Here is a 19281-nt window from a genome sequence, read left to right on the forward strand (position 1 = left end):
TTTGGAAAAATTGAAACAAAATTTGGCTTTTCCGGCAGATTTTTACCCAAAATTAAGATATATGACCAAAAATTCGACTTTTCCGAGGTTTATTCACAAGGGATTGAGATTATCAATGTGAAATTTGATTTTTTTCGAGAATGAAAATTGAATTTTCACTATTTTCACAATTTTCTATTTGAGTTTTTGAGTCCTAAATAATAGGCGGTATTTATATGAAATACCGCGGTATTTGGCGGTATTTAGCGGTATTTATATGGAATACCGCGGTATTTGGCGGTATTTGTATGGATACCGCGGTATTTAGCGGTATTTTGCGGTATTTGTATGGATACCGCGGTACTACCGCGGAGTTTCTCAGCCTGGGATTCAACTTTAATTTAATATGAATGAAAAATATCTTTAAAGATGAGTCAAGTTAGTGTAGGCAGCGCTCACAATTTTAACCATTTTTTGTCGGCTTCCTTCAAAAAAAAAAAATGTTTTAAGATAAATTACAACCTTTCAACCCAATTAACCAAAATCTTTAATGAACACCTTTTTAGCAGCTAAGGAGGCTTGATGATGTGGAATGAGGACATTTCCCGCTCACTTGCCAACGCAAATATATTTAAATGAAACAGCGTCGTCGTCGCCCACTTAAGTCATAAAAAATGCGCGTCTCCTTTTTCTGTGCCATTCCTTCTCTTTGCTTTTGGTATAAAAAAAGATGCCAAATTGTTAATTTTGAATCCCTCTTCATTTTAATTATCACAATTTACCGCCAAACTTTTTTTCTTCACCCCTCATGTTCAGGCACATTGGAAATTCTCTTTTTCTTCTTACAATATGGTAGTCCATTGAGTTGATACCTTTCTGTTGAGACTTGAATTTTGGAAATTTGAGTATTAAGTTGGACATTTTGTCTGAAAAATTGAAAATTTCAAGGTTATTTGATTGTTTTGAAGTTGAATTGTAAACAAATGGATTGATCCATTCGAAAATTACTAAACAAAATTCCTAACTTTCGTTCTAATGGGAATAACTGATTTTGAGGCAAACTATTAATTTTTAATCAATAATGCTTTAAATATCACTAAAAGATTCAATTTAAATGCTAAGAAGAGCATTTAAGTTGATTTTAAGCTTATTTTAATTCAGAATCATCAACATCATTGACTAGAATCATTCACAATTTACAAAATTTAAATTCCTTAAAACCGTTAGCTGAATTCTCGTAATTTTCAACCAAAATTGCAAAACAGGCATCTGTGACAGACAAAAACCATACAATTTCTTGATAATTTGTATGGTTATGTAAGAAAAACCAATTTAATTATCAAGAATTCGTATGCCTGTCACAGGTGCCCGTTTTGCAACTTTATTTCAACCTTGACACTCAACTGCGCTTCATTTCTCCTTACCAACATTCCCACTCACTTTATTTCCGACCTTCCTTATCCCTAGAGTTAATATCGACTTACTAGATAGAATCTTTTAATTATTTTTTTACAATTTTTTTTTCACAATTGCTGATGATAAAATCTCATTCTTATGATTATTACTGTTTCTGATGATTCGCTGAGTTGCGTGGAAATTAAAGCAAGCAACAAAAAAAAAATTCTTTCCCTTTCATCGCTCATAAAAAATAACGAAGAAGGAAATTTCCCAGCGAGATTTTCAAGCACTTTTAAAGAAAAACTTTCCATGCTGATGCTGAGAGAATCTCCCATCTGGGACAGTAATTATTAGCAATGCCCTTTTTTCATTGGTAAATTTTTTTTTATATTTGCCATCATTATTATTATTAGATGGCGAAGGGGATTACGCGAGAATGTCGAGGAGAAGCAAGCATGGAAAAAAATTAACATTGGAATTTTACAAGATAAGGAATAAAAAAATTCTTAATTAAATATAGCAGCAAAAAAATTAATTAAATAGAACTGATGGATGTTTCTTTGGTATTTACAGAGAAAGAAGATACGACCGCTGAGTGAGGGATTGAAGATGAAGAAAGGTTTAACAAAAATGTTGATTGTGTTTATCATAATGCTGCAAACTTGAGATTTTTGTGATAAAAAACAAGATTTTGATTATAACGGACATTTTTAGTTTGAATTTTTGCATCAAAAGACGCAGAAATTTTTAAAAGCTGTAAACAAAGAAACATTTTTAAAACCATGTGTTTCTTGTTAAAATTGTAGAAAATTATTAAATAATCGAGAAATTAAGTCTGCAATCAGCTTCAGCAAGTTAAATAGGATACTTATCAATGCAGGATAATCAAATAAAGGTAAAAAAATCCCTGTAAAAATCATACTTTCCTTAGAAATATTCTATAAAATATTTCAAATTCAGATTTTCAAAACAAAAGCAGCACAAATCTCAATAATAACACATCCAGTCGGTCATCTAGACGAAATTCACTTCCGTAAGCCCACCTACTTCCATAATATTCATAACAAACAAGAGATATATCTCAAGCATTCATAAATTATGAAAATTATGTTTGCTTTTATTAATCAAATGGAGAGGATTTCTAAAGTGCCTCACATTTATATTCATCCACAAAAAGAATAGGAAAAAGAGATGAAAATTCACTAGACGTATCTATGGAAAGGTTTAAAAAAGGTATAAAGTAACCATAGAAGGTTTCACATTCCATGTTTATTTAGAGATTTATGCAATCCTATTTTACATCCAGCAAATGAGTTACATATTTAATCAACATAATTAAGAAGTCAGGATGTTTCACAATTTTCCACTTCGTAGATAAAGTAATATATTCTATCAGAAAATGAGAAGCTTGTTCTATCTACGTGCCATAAATATAATTTAACCAATAAACTATTGCATCCATGATAGTTTTTAATACACAGCACATAAAACTGAATGATGAGGATATTCATTACTTTCACATTGCATTAATAAAAATTCCACACAAAATACCTGTCTCAAAAACGAAAAAATGAAGTAACAGCTACGTGCGATTCTTTGATCTAGTTTATCAAAGCAACATAAATCATGTATAGTCGTAGGGAGGAATAAAAGAAGAAGAAAATTCCACAGACAAGTAAACTGAAGTGTAAAGTCACAGATCAAAGGGAATAAACACATTGAAAGGCAAGGAACTTCTATTGACCTGATTGAGAATTTCTTTAGTAAAGTAAAAATTCACAGACAGTTTATCATTTTTTGCACTCCCCTCATTTTTTCGGGTTAATATACTGAATGCTGTCATGAGACGATAAATCATTTCCTCACTTTCACATACTACACAATACTGTCTGAAGTAAAGGCTATTGCACATTCTTGTGTTTCATGAAACAACTCGCATAACTTTGCAGTCTCATTTTTTTTTTTGTGAGAAATATTTTGTAACATGTGTAGATTTCCTTTTTGCGCCATTCGAGGAACCAGTGAAAGAAAATATTTGTTGGAAAAAAGGAAGTTTAAGGAAAAGGAAAATATTGCCGCAAGGCAGTGTGAAAAATGATTTATTGAAATGTAACAAATCGGTTTGGGTACAAAAAAAGCAAAACCATTAATCAACCTGAAGCCCTGCTTTCTTTTGGTAGGAATGAAGAATAAGAAGGATGTGCAGTTAGTGTTATGGAAAATAAATCATCGAATTGGCGAGAACTACACAAGGCCTGTATATAAATTTACTTAGCTTTTGGACTTGAGAATATAACAAATGGCGCAATGAAATTTTGATTAACTTTTTTTGCCTCCTAGAACTGAGTATGCTTATATGATTTAGTTGATGGAAATGTGAAGAAAAATTACTTGGGATTGCTTTTTACACATTATGTAATTTTTTAAGATTAGTTTTTCTAGCCTATTCACATATCTTTGGAATGAGTGGAAGATGAGGAAAATGGGAAATTTTCTTGGTCGTTTCTCTTTTGGGAGATGGATGAGCTACTCATTTTATTATGTCTGAATGGAGATTGTGCGAGATAACATAGAATGAAGATCTATTCTTAAGGAAGAAGACTCTAAACTGAGGCAGAAACTTAAAAAACTAGTCACTAACTCAACAATGCGTTCTTATCAAACCAACTCCCATCCAACACAACTCTTATTCCTCTCACAAAGAAAATTAGAAGCCCCGAAAATGTAAGGAAAAAGTTTTCGTCTTGAAAATTGAATTACCTCACTCATCACTGACACCTAAACCTTTTTTTCATGTTCGTACACATTTATTTTCCTTTATGCCTACTTTTCCTTATTTTATAATCCTTAATTTGATATTTCTCAAAGAAAATTAAGAATGAATGAAAAACAAAACTTTTAAATTAACGACATCATCATCACAATCCTTGCTATAACATTCTTTATGTATTATATATGTTTGTATAAAAGATCTTAAAATAACATAACATCACATCACATGAAGTGTAAGGAGGGTTGGAGGATGCGATGAAATATAAAAAGTTGAAATTTTGATGGGCTTGGATGATTAGGCGCAGTTTTTATGGACGTAAGGAATTTTGATGAATTATATTGATAACTAAGAGATTCTCGAGTAGCACGAGTCGGTTAATCGATCAAAAATCAGGCAATAAGGTCGGCATGACTCTGACTTAGTGTTGTATTCAATTTAAATCCAGAAACACATCATACCAGAGTCACACGGATTTCAGATCGGATTTTGGGTCCATAAATCATTTTGTGATATTCAAATTGATTCAAAAGAGTTTAAAATACTAAAAGAATCCATAAAGATCTCCATCAATCCCAGACAAAGCGCACTCATCCGAACATTTATCACAAAAACTTTCCATGTCCTCAAAAAATTATAAGAAAAGCAAACTTTTGCTCAAGTGAAAGAGAAAAAGGAAAGTTTTAAAATTTAATTGGCAATCTAATTATCGCTCGTCACACATGTGAATGTGAATGAATTTTTTTCTTCCATTCTTGCCTCTGTCTTCTTATTCGTCTTCTATCTTCAATAACAAAATGACTTTTCTTTGAGAATGAAAATTGGTTTCTTCATGTTCGTTTTTTGGAAGATGTGTGCTTTGTATGCTTGTTAATATTTCATGTTTTTTTATGCTTCGTGATGGGAAGTTGGAAGGAAAATGGAGAATGTTTTGGATGGAAATTTGTGAGGAATCTATAAAATTAGGCTTAACGTCTTGCAAGACACAGAGCATAGAAATAGCCAAATCCGGCCTCAGATCAGCTTGATTCTCGTCTTAGGCCAGATTCGATCAAATTTCGTCTCAAGCTAGGGTCAAGTGAGTCTGGTGCCTAATTTTCGACCATTTTTACAGCATTTGCTTTCCGGAATTGAAGCTATAGTGTCAATTAGCAATATGTAAGGCATAATAGCTAGTCCTCAATTTAAAATAATCTAAAATGTGCCCTGGGGACAGCATCATGCAGATTTGATGCCAGATACCATCGAATCCATCTTCACAATGACCTTACGTCATTCAGATCCTAAATTCATTTCACTTGTGCCTTTCAGGTTGATAGAATCACGTGATTCTGTTCATAACATTATCCAATCACCATCCCACACCAAAATATCCTCAACTAATCTCAATCCTTTCTCTATTGACGTAATATTCCAATTTAACTTCAAAGCACCACCCGCAGATTCATCTCATTAATTAACTAATGTGCTCATAAAACTTTAAAAAACTTCCTTTTATTGAGCTTCCTCAATTTTCTTTGTTCCTTTATATTCTAAATTCAAATAAAAACTCAACAATATACACATATGTGGATATAAATTTTATTCAATACGATGAGGTTGAAAAACACGAAAGGAAATTAAATTTTCCACACTCGCCCCTTCTTACTCTTCCATTTTTATTAGGTATATAGGTATAGCATAATAGCTTCAAAATGAATAAGAAAACCTTTTCATCCCTTTTTTCCATCCTTAATAATTACTTAAACATGATATTTCAAGATGTTTCAATAATAACCCCATCAAACCATATCAAGATGTGGAGTTGTGTTGACTGATACATGCACACAAAATTTTATTTGTCTATCCTCCTTTTAACATCCTTTTTTGCTACTTCCTTTCAATTTTTCTTTATGTAATTATGAAGAGCATCATAAACAGGTAGACGTCATTGGCTTGGAAAAAAAAAGTCTTTACAAGTGCCAATTAAATTTACGCATGATGAATCGCGATAACAAGGTGAAAAGATTGTGTGGAAAATGTGAGACATAATGAAATTATTGTGTCATGCTTATTTTTCTTACTGTCGTGATATTGTATGGAATTCAATAAATTCTGAGTAGAAGGAAAGGGGGGATTGTTCGTTTGTTATGTAACGGTATTGAGAGGGAAGAAGCGGTCGTCGAGTAATGAAAATTCCGAAGAGATTTTGTTACGGAGTGGGGGATGGGGGTCAATTTTTTGGGTTACGTAGTAAGTGAACGGCCTTAGATGGTAAAAAAGTAGGTTCGGAAATTTAAATTTCCATATAAAATCTGAATAGACTTCGAATTGTTATTCAATCATTACCCAACAGACAACGAGTATACTCACATAAATGGGAAGTTGGGAAAGCCGAAGTCTGACTCTGAAGCTGCCGATATGTCAAGTTCATATCTTCTCGTGGTATCCCCTGTTACCACTAAATGCACCGCTGGTGACCGAGCACTTTGTCGGGATGTGTACTTAAAAGGATAGATAAAAAGCCTATCCAAACCCTGTCTGAAGACTTGCAGGATAGGAATGGTAAGGACAACCTACCCTACCATCTCCAAAACCAACATGTACAAAGAAAGCAGCTTATACTCACCTAAATGAGGATTTTCATGAGTATACTGAATCAATTTAATTGAACCAGCTCAATATTGAGAGCATACTCTTCGTTCATACTTAATATTTCACTGTTGAGCTAATTCCATTCTCGTCCAAGAGCCAAAAAATCATTCAACTTCGGTCATAATTAGACCACTTCAAAGGAAAATTCACAAAACAATTTTCTTATTTGACTTCAATGAACTGAAAACTCAAATTTTCCACCGCAATTCCTTATTCGTTATCTTTTTTTTGAAATTTTTCCATTCGTTAACATTTCAAACATTTTCCATCCGATAAGACACAAAACATTAAACTTACCACTTTGTAAATCATCAAAAAGGACGAAGGAGCTGGAAAAATAATTTTCATCTTTAAAATTTTCACATCAATTTATATTTTGAGCATTTTACACTTTTTTAATTAAGACGTCTATCAATCACCACGAGTGTTGGATGGGGAGAAATGAGTATACAGCACCAGTAGTACCAAACAAAAATGGCATGAAAGAGAGAGAGAAACGAAGAAAAATTATCGGTGATTTTACCAGACACCAACATTTGCTGTAATCAACGGCAAGAAAAAATCTTATTCATCATTGTCATGCTGAGGGAGAAATTCTTTTTTTCCTTGATTTTCTTCTTGTGCTGCTCAGTTTTGCTTACTTTTTGGGTGCAGGGTTTTGGTTAAGGCTGTAAAGTTTGGTCTGAGGAATTTGAAAATTGAATGTTTTTGAGGATATTTTGATTATTTGAGGATTATCCAGCTCCAAAGCATCTTCTAGATCAGTGGTGGACATCTTGTATGCTCCGAGACACTAGGAAATGCAGAAAATGCCATAAACAGCATGCCAAATGAGTTTCGGTCTTACTTAACTACCGAGATGAGCCACGACACAAAAATGATTGACAACCACTGTTCTAGGTGCTACTGCAACTTTCCAGACCTGTAACTCATATTACCCCAGTCCAGACTATCATCCCAACACCCCCAAACCATGATTCAACCTCCCCAAAAAAACTAATTTTCCAGCTTCTATATTTTTTCCCAAGCAACACAATAACTGACAATGAGTTTTTCAACCTTACGATTGTGTTCCATCATGAGTGCTGAATGAGAATCAAATGTTGTGAAAGTAAAGCAAGTGAATGAATGATGTCTAACGAATGTGAAAAAGAAGAAGAAAATTGTCGAGTCACTGATTTTTTCTTCCACTGCAATTGCTGATAACAGAAGTTTTTTTTCTTATTCCTTTTTCCCCAGCAACAACAGAAAAATAATAAAAATCGACTCCATTATCGCATGAACAATGAACCTCATTTTGAAATGACTTTTGACTTTCTTTTCTGTCACTGTCACTGTTGATGGCTGATGTAAAGTTTAAATTGATTTTTTTTTTACTTACTTTATATCTGGATAATGCAGGCATCAATTATTTTGATAATGATCTCGGTGACTACAAAAAAGTAGCTAAACTAAATAACTTGTTCATGAGAATGTGTATATGAAAAGTCTAGAAAAGCCAACACAGCAGATGTTGATGGAGGAAAAATTTTCCACAAAGCGATTTGAATATTTTTCCTTTTTTTTGCTTTTATTTTATGTGTCCTTTCTAAAACGGAAACATTTTTTGAACCCAGTTGGAAAATGAAAGTGATTTGGATGACTTATTTTACAAGCCATACCAGAAACAGTGAGTAGAGGTTGCTTAGTGGTGAAATGGATTTGTACTTCGGCATCTAATTATAATTATACCGACCAAGCGGCCATGGGTTCGAAACCCGGCAGAAGAAACCCCTTTTCACCTGTCCATTTTCGAATCATAATGCAATAAGCAACTCAACCCAAAAGAGACACGGCTTAGAAATGGCAAAAAATCTAGCTGCATGACTCTTACTTTAGGGTAGATTTGATGAAATTCCGGCCTCAGACCAGATTCAAGTCGGATTAATGCTGGATTTTCGACCGATTTCAAATCGGATGTTTTTCGAAAAAGTGAGACGACGTTGACCAAGTATAACAGTCTGCATATATTTTGTAATACGATTGACATTTCAAACCAGGTTACGCACATATCAAGTTTATAAATAGACATCTGATTCATTAATCGCAGCCTGTTCTTGCATTTTCTTTTTCGAATCAAACTTATCAACTAGAAATGCGACCTTTTTTTGCAATCTAATAGTAGACAGTAATGGGATCAGTAAAGACCACTTGACATACAATTTAAGTAAGGATTTTCGAGGTGGATACATCAGGAACCCTTGTGTTAAAAACAGAGCTCCAAGTTAACTTGAGTCAACTTTTTCATACAAAATGCGAATCGACTTCAAGCTCTGGTTAAGAATCATTGCACAAATCGGTACCAAGTCTGAATCCGGTACTGCTTCAGAGTCACGTAGGCTTGAGGACGGAATTTGGATCGATTAGGCGACTTATGTTATTCAGGTAAACCATTCACAATTCATGAAATATCCAACTGGGTCAACCAACTGAAAATAGAAAAACTATGCAAAACAAAAAAATACGGAAAAAAATATTTTAAGTTGAGAAAAAAAAGATGAAAATTTTTTCATTTAAATCCTCTAAATTTACATTTTTACATTTTTTATTACTATCCCTTTTTATTTTTCATACGATTTTTTTTGTGTTTAAAACTTTAAAACTTTACATGATTTTGTTAAATATATTCATATATATTAAAGGACTTTGTCTGTGTATGTCGACGATACTTTTAAAATTTATGTACATTTTTGAATTCCTCTAACAAAATTTTCATTCATGCTATGCAAATTTCTTACTCTGTATATTCTGTACCAACTTTTTTAAAACATTTGACTCGATGATATGATAAGAAGAAGATTCCGTCGGTAAAAATGTCTAAAATTAAAATCGCATCATCTAATAAGGTCGCCATACATCGTTGTGCTTCACACCAGGTCCCAAACGATTACGATTAATAAAATTTTCAGTTTTTCGCGACATTTCATTCTCTTTACTGACCGAATCACTACTCGCAGACCTTTTTCGTTTATTTTTAATCACTTCAATTTGAATTTCAGGACTTGGTGAACGTTTTGTGGACGAGACGGGTGGTGATGATGAGGATTGAATATCGGAATCATTTTCCTTCTCACTATTATTGTTGTTATTCGTTAACAGTGTGATTGAACGTTTAACAAAGTTCAGACCAGACGATGACGGTGAAGAAGTAGCTTCATTTCTATTTTCTGATGAATTTTCCGCACATCCATTGACTAATGAGTTTGTTGCCAACGTATGTCTCAGCCATGGAAAATCTTGATAGTTATTGTACAGCTGGTTATATAGCCATTGATTTGGTGGCGGTAGTAGAGGATTTTGAAAGAATAAATGAGCAGCAAGTGCATGATTTATCATCGGATTTGTCGATCCCGTAAAGTGTGAATTGACAGGAAATTGTGACATAAATTCGGATTTACGACTCTTTTGTATTATGGATGTGAAAGCACCAGATTCAGTTTTTACATCGCCATTATTCTCTGATTCACTTACACATGATATATCCGGCGATCCACTTCCAGTTACAGATATATTCTCGCAATCATTGTCAAGGTCATCGTCCTTAGATGATGAAATTTCGGTAATTTTTGTTGCTCCACCATCCATCACATCCGGTGAACTTTTTGGTGAGCTACTCATCGGTAATTTTGTCTGACCCGCAATGGAATTATCTGAGTCGGAAAAGTGGCCAAGGACGGAGATGAAAAAAATAAAGAAGAGCGTAAAATTAAATAGAATTCATTAAATTAGACCTAACAACCGCCTCGTATACTCACTTCCATCTATAAAATTTCGGTCCATTCGATCAATCGCTGCCGTCAACATATTGTGTGCCGTAAAATGTGGATGATGATGAAAATATTGTGATGGTGGAAATGGTCGATTATTAAGAATTCTCCAATCTGCAGCTCCTGCTAAATGAGCTGCTTGTGATGAGGGTATTCCGGGTAGATGATGAGGGAAGCCTGGAAATGGATATGGAAAAAGGTTAGAATTTATTGTGCTATTGACCTTGTCTGTTCTTTTTAAGTTAAATATTGATTGCGAATTTGCGTCACTGATGCGAATGCTTTAATTTTGTGCTTATCCTTAGTTCTTTATCCGTAAATTATACTTTTAAAGAATATAAATTGGTAAAAACTACAAAATTGCACATTTTATGTCAACAATCTTTCGCGTCATTGATGCAAAATAATTTAAATCTCAAATAACCGTTAAATATTTTTTCTCACTAAATACTCCAGACATTCTCTTTAATTTCAGGCAAAGAATAATCAATAAATCCCCTACAGAACAGCATACTTCATAACAACAAGCAAAATACTCAAGAAATTGACATCAATGCCATTCCACAATAACCTCTCAAGGATGGATTTTTTCCCTCTCTCCCATCATCCGACGTTACTAATGATAAGTAAACAGCACAAGGCGAAAATCAAGTTCTCATTCTATTTAATATCTGTCTTAGGTATGCATGTTTAAATACAATGAATATGGTGGCATTGGTTAAAGTAAAAAATATAATTTTTTTCCCATGTTCATGTACCAACCATATCATTTGTGTGTGTATAAGTGTGTATATATCCACAAAATAGTGGAGAAATAAATGGATAAATAAAGGGAGGTTACATAAACATGCAAAAAGAGGTTAAAAGCGAGAGAGATTTTTTGAAGGAAGAAAAAGGCAAAAGAAACCAAATCGTGTGGCATCGCTAAGGAAACCAGGAAACCGTCGTGAGTGCCGATAAAAAGGGGTTTTCTCTCTCACTCACTCTCTCTCTCAGCATGTCATGCAAGAGCAACAAGAATGAAAAAAAGGTGCTATAAAAAAAAGATGCTTTCTTACTTAAAAAAGCACAGACACAAAAGCATCGAACTAGCTAGTTGTGTATATAAATAAAAATTTTTTGGTATACAAGAGTAAGAGCGTCGCACACACAACTAAAAAAAACTGTATTGCTGTTCGGCAAAAATCGCCCACCCACAAGATGAAAATATATATATTCATTTGTGGGCGCAATATAAATGTGTATGGCAGTGGCAATATGTGTGCACACGAAAAATGGTTGAATATTGTGGCAAAAAGAAGCCTTACTCGAATGTATGAAGGCATTCTTTTTTTGGCTTAGAGAGGATTTTTTTATTTCATTCCAAACCATCGTCTATCTGTGTCTATTGGTGGCCACAGAGTTTTAAAAAAAAGCAGCAGCAGCATCAGCAGCACGAGAAAGAGAGGCATTTGATACGATAGTAGCGTATAATAGTAACACAGAAACCACTTAAAACTTTATCTTATGTACATATTCATTCATTTGTGAGAATTTTGAGAGAATTGCGAGAGCTGATGATTCTCTCTTGAAATTTTCCTTTGTCTCTGACTTGTTATGGATGACGAAAAATTTTTTCTTTTTTATTCGAAATTTTCTCTCTTTGCAGCATAAAAAAAAGAAGAAAAACCACCCACAACTCATTTTCATTAAGGAAAAAAAAAGGAATTTCAAGGAGCTTTTCACAACATTTTCTTCATTTTTTTTGTTGTTGTGCATCTTATATGCTGCACAACTACATGCACAGCTGCACTAAAGCTTTTTCAATTTATTATTATTGCTGTTTTTGTTGCTTAGTGGATAGCCGACTTGTGGTGCACACATTCAGGCAAGCTGGATATTGAATTTTATGACTCATTTTTGTTTGTTAACTTTTGTATTTGTATGAAAGATATTAAGGATGAATAATTGGAAGATGGAAGGGATGATGAGCTTAGATAATGGACTTTTTAAATCAAAATTGACAATTCTTAGATTGACATAAGGGGGGCCGTTCTTTGTATTATAAGGTTATTTAGTTCATTCATTCAGTAGAGACTCTAGTGGACAACTTGACATAATGCCTCAACAAGCAAACAGAGTGCTTTTAGGTACAGTAGTGTCTAGTTTCTGTAGCATGAAAGCATGCTTTTTGCCTAGTTAAGGAACCATGAAAGCATGCTTTTTTGTCTTTTAACCTAGTTTAAGCCTAGGGAAGCTAGTTAAATAATAGACCTAAGGTCGGATAATGACATTTTCTTCGGGACATTCCATTTGTCATTAGTCGAACCTATGTATAGTTATTAACTACATAGATATTATTTCAAGTCTAATCGTGAACGAATTGGTGTCTTTAGTCGAAGTGGTTTAAAAGCGTAGATCCTCTATCGAGACTTAATCAGTTCACACTTAGTCTACGATCTTTGGTTCAAATCTTAAATTTCCATTTTTCGAGTCATATAGAGCATATGATGCTGCTCAGGCCATCATTTGAAGACAATAAAGCAGTAATGTCACCAGAGAAGTGGTTCGAATCCTATTATAAATTGCAGGTTTAGTGGCCGCAGATTGGCAAACCCTCACTCGTTCAACAGTCATTATCTCAAAGTTGTATTCATTCGACACAGTCATTAGTCGGCTGTAGATCTAGTTACTAACTACTCAAAGTTGCAGTCCAGATTTGAGTAATCTAAAGTTCATTTTCATTCATCAATCAGCAAAACCCATTGAACTCTCTCATAGAGAACTGAACATTTCAATTACATTTCTACCATCTCCATTCACTCATTTAAAATCGTCAATGAATTCATTCCACTACACAAATAAATTAAAAATAAATCAGCAACTCCGTCTTAAATTGATGAACATCACAAGCAGACACACAGATATAAGAAAAACTTTCAATTAAAAACTTTAATGAACTGCCAGAAATGGAAACAAAATCAATTGCAAAAGTTTTTTTTTTTTCTAAACTAAATGCTTCTTATCGTCTCCATTCCCAGCAAAATGTTATCGTGAGCGGGAAAAAAAAATTAATTAAAAGCACAAAAAAACCCACACACAATGATGTGAAAAAACATCCTTGAACGGAGACGAATGTGGAGGGGAAAAGAAGTATTTAGCTCTCATCGCAACCCGCAATTTGTCACTCATCACAACGTGAAAGTTTTTCTTAAAACAGGCAACAACAAAAAAAAATTGTGAAATTCTGTCAAAATAATGACTGAAAACACCTACAACATTAACCAAACAACCCCCAAAAAATTCTTTGCTTTCTCGCACTTTTGAGTATGATTATATACACACACATACAGACATACTTGGAAAGGTAGGTTTTTATACTTTTGAAAATTAAATTCAAGATGATGAGATGTATCTCATTATGAAGTTTTTTTTTTTTTTATATTTCATTCTTTACTTCATGATGAGGAGATGAAAAAAATTTATTATTAAGTTTTTTTGAGATGGATTTTATTGGATGATGAAGTGGAATTTGTGCTTGTTTTGTCTATGGTTCTGTTTATATTTAGGATAGTTGGCGTTTTAGAGTAATGTAAATATTGTTAGTTTGAGAAAACTACTTATTTGACTCTCGTCAACTTGACTTGATTGATTCTCGTCAACTTGACTTGAACGACTTTCATTAACTTGACTTGATTGACTTTCGTTAGCTTGACTCAAATGACCTGTCAACTTTTCTTGGCCGACTTTTGTAAACTTGACTTGAATGACTCTCGTCAACTTGACTTGAACGAATTTCGTAAATTTCACTTGACGGATTCTAGTCAACTTAATATGACCGATTCTCGTAAATTCAATTAGAACCACTGGTAAACTAACTTTGTCAACTTGACTTGAATAACTCTTGTCATATTGACTCAATCAACACTTGTCAACTTGACTTGAATAACTCTTATCAACTTGACCAGATTGATTCTAATAAACTTGACTTAACCGACTCTTGTCAACTTGACTTGAACAACTCTCGTCAACTTAACTCGATTAACACTTGTAAACTTGACTTGAATAACTCTTGTCAACTTGACTTGATCGATTCTAATAAATTTGACTTGACCGATTCTTGTCAACTTTACTTGATCGACTCTTATCAATTTGAATTGAATTTACTCTCATTAATTTGACTTGATCGACCCTCATTAACTTGACTTGATTGACTCTCGTCAACTTGACTTGAACAATTCTCATCAACCAATGCGCCTCCAACACCCGCATCTAAAACACAAAAAAAGTCATTTCTAATTTTAATAATTTTCTCGAGAGTTTTTAGAGAAAAATTTATGATGGTAAAGTATACCAAATGCGAGGTTTTTTTATGCGGCAGAGCCACAATTTTTTTCATCATGACTTTTGAGTGTTAAAAAGAAGTCCCCAAACCACCGACGTGTCATTTGCAAGCGCTGCCAAAAAAAAAAAATTCAACACCCCGACAAGAATTTTCTCTTCCTTAAATGCTGGAACAATAAGGAAGGAACCATTTGTAGAGAAGAAAAATTACTTGAAATCATTTTAAAGACTTTAATGAGGGGAGCATTTAACCCTTTTTATTCCATAAAACAATACATTTCATTAACACCCTCCGCTTAAAAAGACATCTCACAACCGGTTTTTAAACATTTTGCTCATGCTTACTTTAAAATGGAATGTAAAAGTTTTCCTTTTTTTTCGAGTCATAATCAGCATTAAAAGATATTTGTTTAAGCGACTAAATGGCATCTATTGTGATTATAACGATTTTCTCATTCTTCTTGTTTATGTCTTTTATTCCTTCACAATTCATTCATTCATTATTTTTTACAAATGTTTCATTTTCTTACCCAGTTGGGAAAGTGGAATGTGGAAAAAAAAGGAATTGAAATTGTTAATTTTTAGGATTTGAACTTTTGGTTTCAAAATTTGTTGCAAAAAAAGATAAATTTAAGAGTCATTGTTAAGATTATTTGCGAGATATGATATTTTTAGGATTCGAACCTCGATAATTCCAGATTTTTAGTAACATAACTATTTGACTGCACTACAATTTGAATGAAAATCTGATTTTAAATCACAAAATTCAAACACATTTAAAAATTCATCAAAAAATCCTTCAATTTTTCCTAAATTTACAATCCAAAAAGAAGTTTCAAAATTCTGAAATTTCAGACGTACAAGGATTAAATTCAACTCCTATACATAGGCATGTACATCAGTACATTAAAATGTTTCACAACCAGTTCAACATAATGCCGCCAGCTTGAAAACTAATCCTTTAAATTAAGTGAAGAATGAGATGGATTTAAGGCAAAAAAATCTCAATTCTCATTCCAGTAAAAACATATTAAGTTTATGTTTTAGAATTAAAGACGATGGCACATCTGGTTGCTATTGGAACATGAAAATCAATGGATTGGAAAGAGTACAAAAATTATACAGAAAAAAAAGATGAAAATCACATTTGCAGCAATGGAAAATTGCATTTGAAGATGAACAAAATGATTGTAAAATTTAATTTCCATAAAGGACAGCTTGGATGTTAAGGAATAGAAATGTCATAAAACGTTTTCGATATAAAAATAATTTTTTTTTGAAGAACTCGAAGGACATGAAAAAATTTCAATCCTTTAAATGCACGGGTGGATATTTTTAAAATACATTTTCAAGACCATTAACCACCGCTATAATTTCCATTTTTATTCCTATCGCGATTTTATGGATGTGGACTTTTGAGGATGAATGTGATGTTGGATGTGCAGTTTGTCTTGGAATCTGTAGATATATCAGAAATTGTTTAGAAGCAGTTAAGTGCCTCTGTAGAGCATTTGGTAAGTTTCCGGCTCAAATTCAGTGTTGCAGCTCAAAGGACATTGGTTCGAATCCTGTCATTTCAAAATTTCCGCTTTTTAAGATGTTTCAGACACATCAGTTGCTTGTTGTACGAGAATTAGATGAAATTGGAGCTCGGAAAAGCGTAAAATTAAGAATCAAAACAGGAACAGTCTGTCCAACATCCACAAATCCCATAAAATGCGCCTTATCTCCCATAATCCCAACTCATACCCACCTAAACTTCATTCCTATCGGCTTTGCATATTTTTTTTTTTAATTTCCACATTTAAGAACGTAAAGGTTTGGAGCATTAAAATCTATAATGGAATTACATTTCACGAAAAGTGATAGCTACTTGGACTATCGAACAATCAGACCAAATGAACAACCGTAAAAAGGGGTTGAAAAGTATTATTTTTTTTTTATTTAAAAAATTACCAAAATAATCATTTTAAGAGATTATCTGCCGTAAAAAAAAGTGTAAGAAGCGTGAGGCAATTTCAATGGAAATAACTTTTTTTTTCTCGCTGATTTTTATTGAGTGACAAATGGAATAAAAATTTACAATGCAAAGTGGAAACTTTTTTTTTGAATTTTTCTTCTATATCCTAAAGGGTTCACGGATTGGCTTTTCCTTCATCTGGTTTTTGTGTGTTTTAACAACAATTTCTCTGCTTGATCCTTTTTGGATGAGTTGGGTTAGATGTGAGATTTAAGAAGCGCTTTTTTGTTGGGTGGAATTTAAATAATATTTGTTGATCTGTAGCTCACATTGTAGAGTAGAAGATAGTAAGGTCTCGGGTTCGAATCCAATCAAATTTGGTTTAAATTGTTTTTGATTATTAATGTTTATATTTTTGAAAAATTTCACAATTCACTGCCAAAAACTAGAATTTTTGAATATCCTTTAAACTACAAAACCTCCAGACAATCCAGCAATAAATCCATTCAGTCCTCTGCAACAACCAGTAACTATCCTGTCCTCACTCCACTGTTTTTAATTTCATTTTTGTCTGTCGATTAATTTTTTTATTTACATTTAAATAAAGAAAAAGAATTTTCACGAGATGAAAAAAAGTGGAAATTAGAGAAGCACAAAAAGGACATCAGCTACGAGGAAAAAAAAAACGTAGCAGCTACAAAAAGGGTCAATTACGCATCATTGATTCAGCGTCTCTTCACTCGTGGATTACACAAAAAGCATTTAGTAGGGATTTTTTTTCTTGGTTGATTATCAAAAAAAAAAAGGATTCGCCTTTTCAACCCTTCCAGACATCCATTTGCTTTTATCTTCTGTTCATTGCTTCTTTTCTCATTTTTTAAATCAATTTATTAGATTGCATTCCAAAGTTAAATTTCATTAGTGAAATTTTTTTATGTGTTTTTATTTCAATGAAATGTTTTTGGTATGAGTGGCATTTTATTTTTTGGAGAAGATGGTCTGTAATGCTTGGTCTGGTCTGTTGAGATGTCATTGTCTCACATAATGAGGATGGATTTTTATCAATTTGTACTTTTTTGAGTGATTTTTCTCATTCAATGATTTAAAATTGTTGCATTTTGGCATCTTTGATCAAAGAATTGAACCAAATTCCACAATTTGCATTATTGAAGCTAACGTTTGCATCAATGAAGCAAACATTTGCATCAATAAAGCCAAGGATTTGCTTCAAAAACCATAATTTGTAATATTGAAGCAGCCTTTTATATTAATGAAGCAAATTTTTGCATTAATGATGCGAAATTTTCATCAAAGTAGTAAATTTTTGAATTAATTAAGTTAATTTTGTTTATAAATGATGCAAATTTTTGCCTCTTTTAAGGAAACTTTTGCATCAACATGGTGAATTTTTTGCATGAAAGAAGCAAATGAAACAATTTTTGGCGTCAGTGATGCAATCTTTTTTATTATCTAACTGAATTTTACCAAATTTTTCTGCATCAATCAATTAAATTTTAGAATCAAAGATGCAAATAATCTCAAAAATTTACTAAACTTTTCCAGAAAAACTTGTTAAAAACAGCAAAATTCACTTTTCATTCCCAAAAAACTTTAAACTTCATGTTCAAATTGAAAACTGTAAAAAAATTTCCAACCATCACACATAATTGAATTTAATTAGATTTTTCCACCTTCATCTTCTTATTTTACAAATTTTAATGTGTCGAGCGTTGCTCATTTCGTTTACAAAAACCCAAAGTCACGTACGAAAATACTTTTATTTTTGCCATTTTCCATTACACACTCCTTAACATATGAGCATTAATTATTAATTACTCTTAGAGGAATCTTTAAGAAGATGAAGATTTCTCTTCCTGCATAATTATCCAACATCATCCTTTATCTAATATAATGTATATTGTAGCTTAATGACAACGATGATGAAGCGGAAAATTAATGAAAAATATTAAATATTTAATGAGCACTTAATGAAATTTTCACGATGTATGTTGAGTGATTGAAATAAATTATATAAGAGTGAAAAAAAAGAAAAGAAAAATTTCTTTTATGTGACTATAGTCATACATATAAGTGCGCAATAGTGTAAGATTTATAAAGGAACAAAAAAAAATTTAATACCTTTGAAGTGAAGCGAAAATTGAAATTAAAATGATGGCTTGTGTATGTGAGAGGAAGCTCTTATGGATTTTATTACATGATATATATTCAGTCATTCATGATTAACTTATCTTTACTGTAATCGGGGAGTGATGTTAAGAATTGGATTCTTATGTGCGGAATCACTTGCTTTGTTGAATAGTTAAGGATCAGAGGTCATGCCTAACCTTTAAAGCTCCTGTTTTACGTCTAACATAACCTATAAAACTTATTTTCTAGGTCTATTTCTTCAA

General features: G+C 32.7%; 1 protein-coding gene across 2 annotated transcripts in view; it reads right to left on the minus strand.

Annotated features, from left to right (window-relative positions):
• Positions 1-9411: 9411 nt before the first annotated feature.
• RunxB (Runt related B) overlaps positions 9412-19281 on the minus strand; it is a 31144-nt gene continuing 21274 nt past the window's right edge. For both annotated transcript variants that reach the window (XM_070646219.1, XM_070646218.1), the window contains exons 5-6: positions 10576-10764; positions 9412-10470 (exon numbers count right to left, since the gene is read on the minus strand). In XM_070646219.1, the coding sequence (XP_070502320.1) occupies positions 9659-10470; positions 10576-10764 (1001 nt within the window). In that variant the 3' untranslated portion in view covers positions 9412-9658. The remainder of the gene's footprint in view (positions 10471-10575; positions 10765-19281) is intronic.

This window comes from Chironomus tepperi, unplaced genomic scaffold, assembly GCF_022539635.2.
Source record: "Chironomus tepperi strain 1889 unplaced genomic scaffold, CSIRO-AGI_Ctep_v1 contig_359, whole genome shotgun sequence".
Taxonomy (NCBI): Eukaryota; Metazoa; Arthropoda; class Insecta; order Diptera; family Chironomidae; genus Chironomus; species Chironomus tepperi.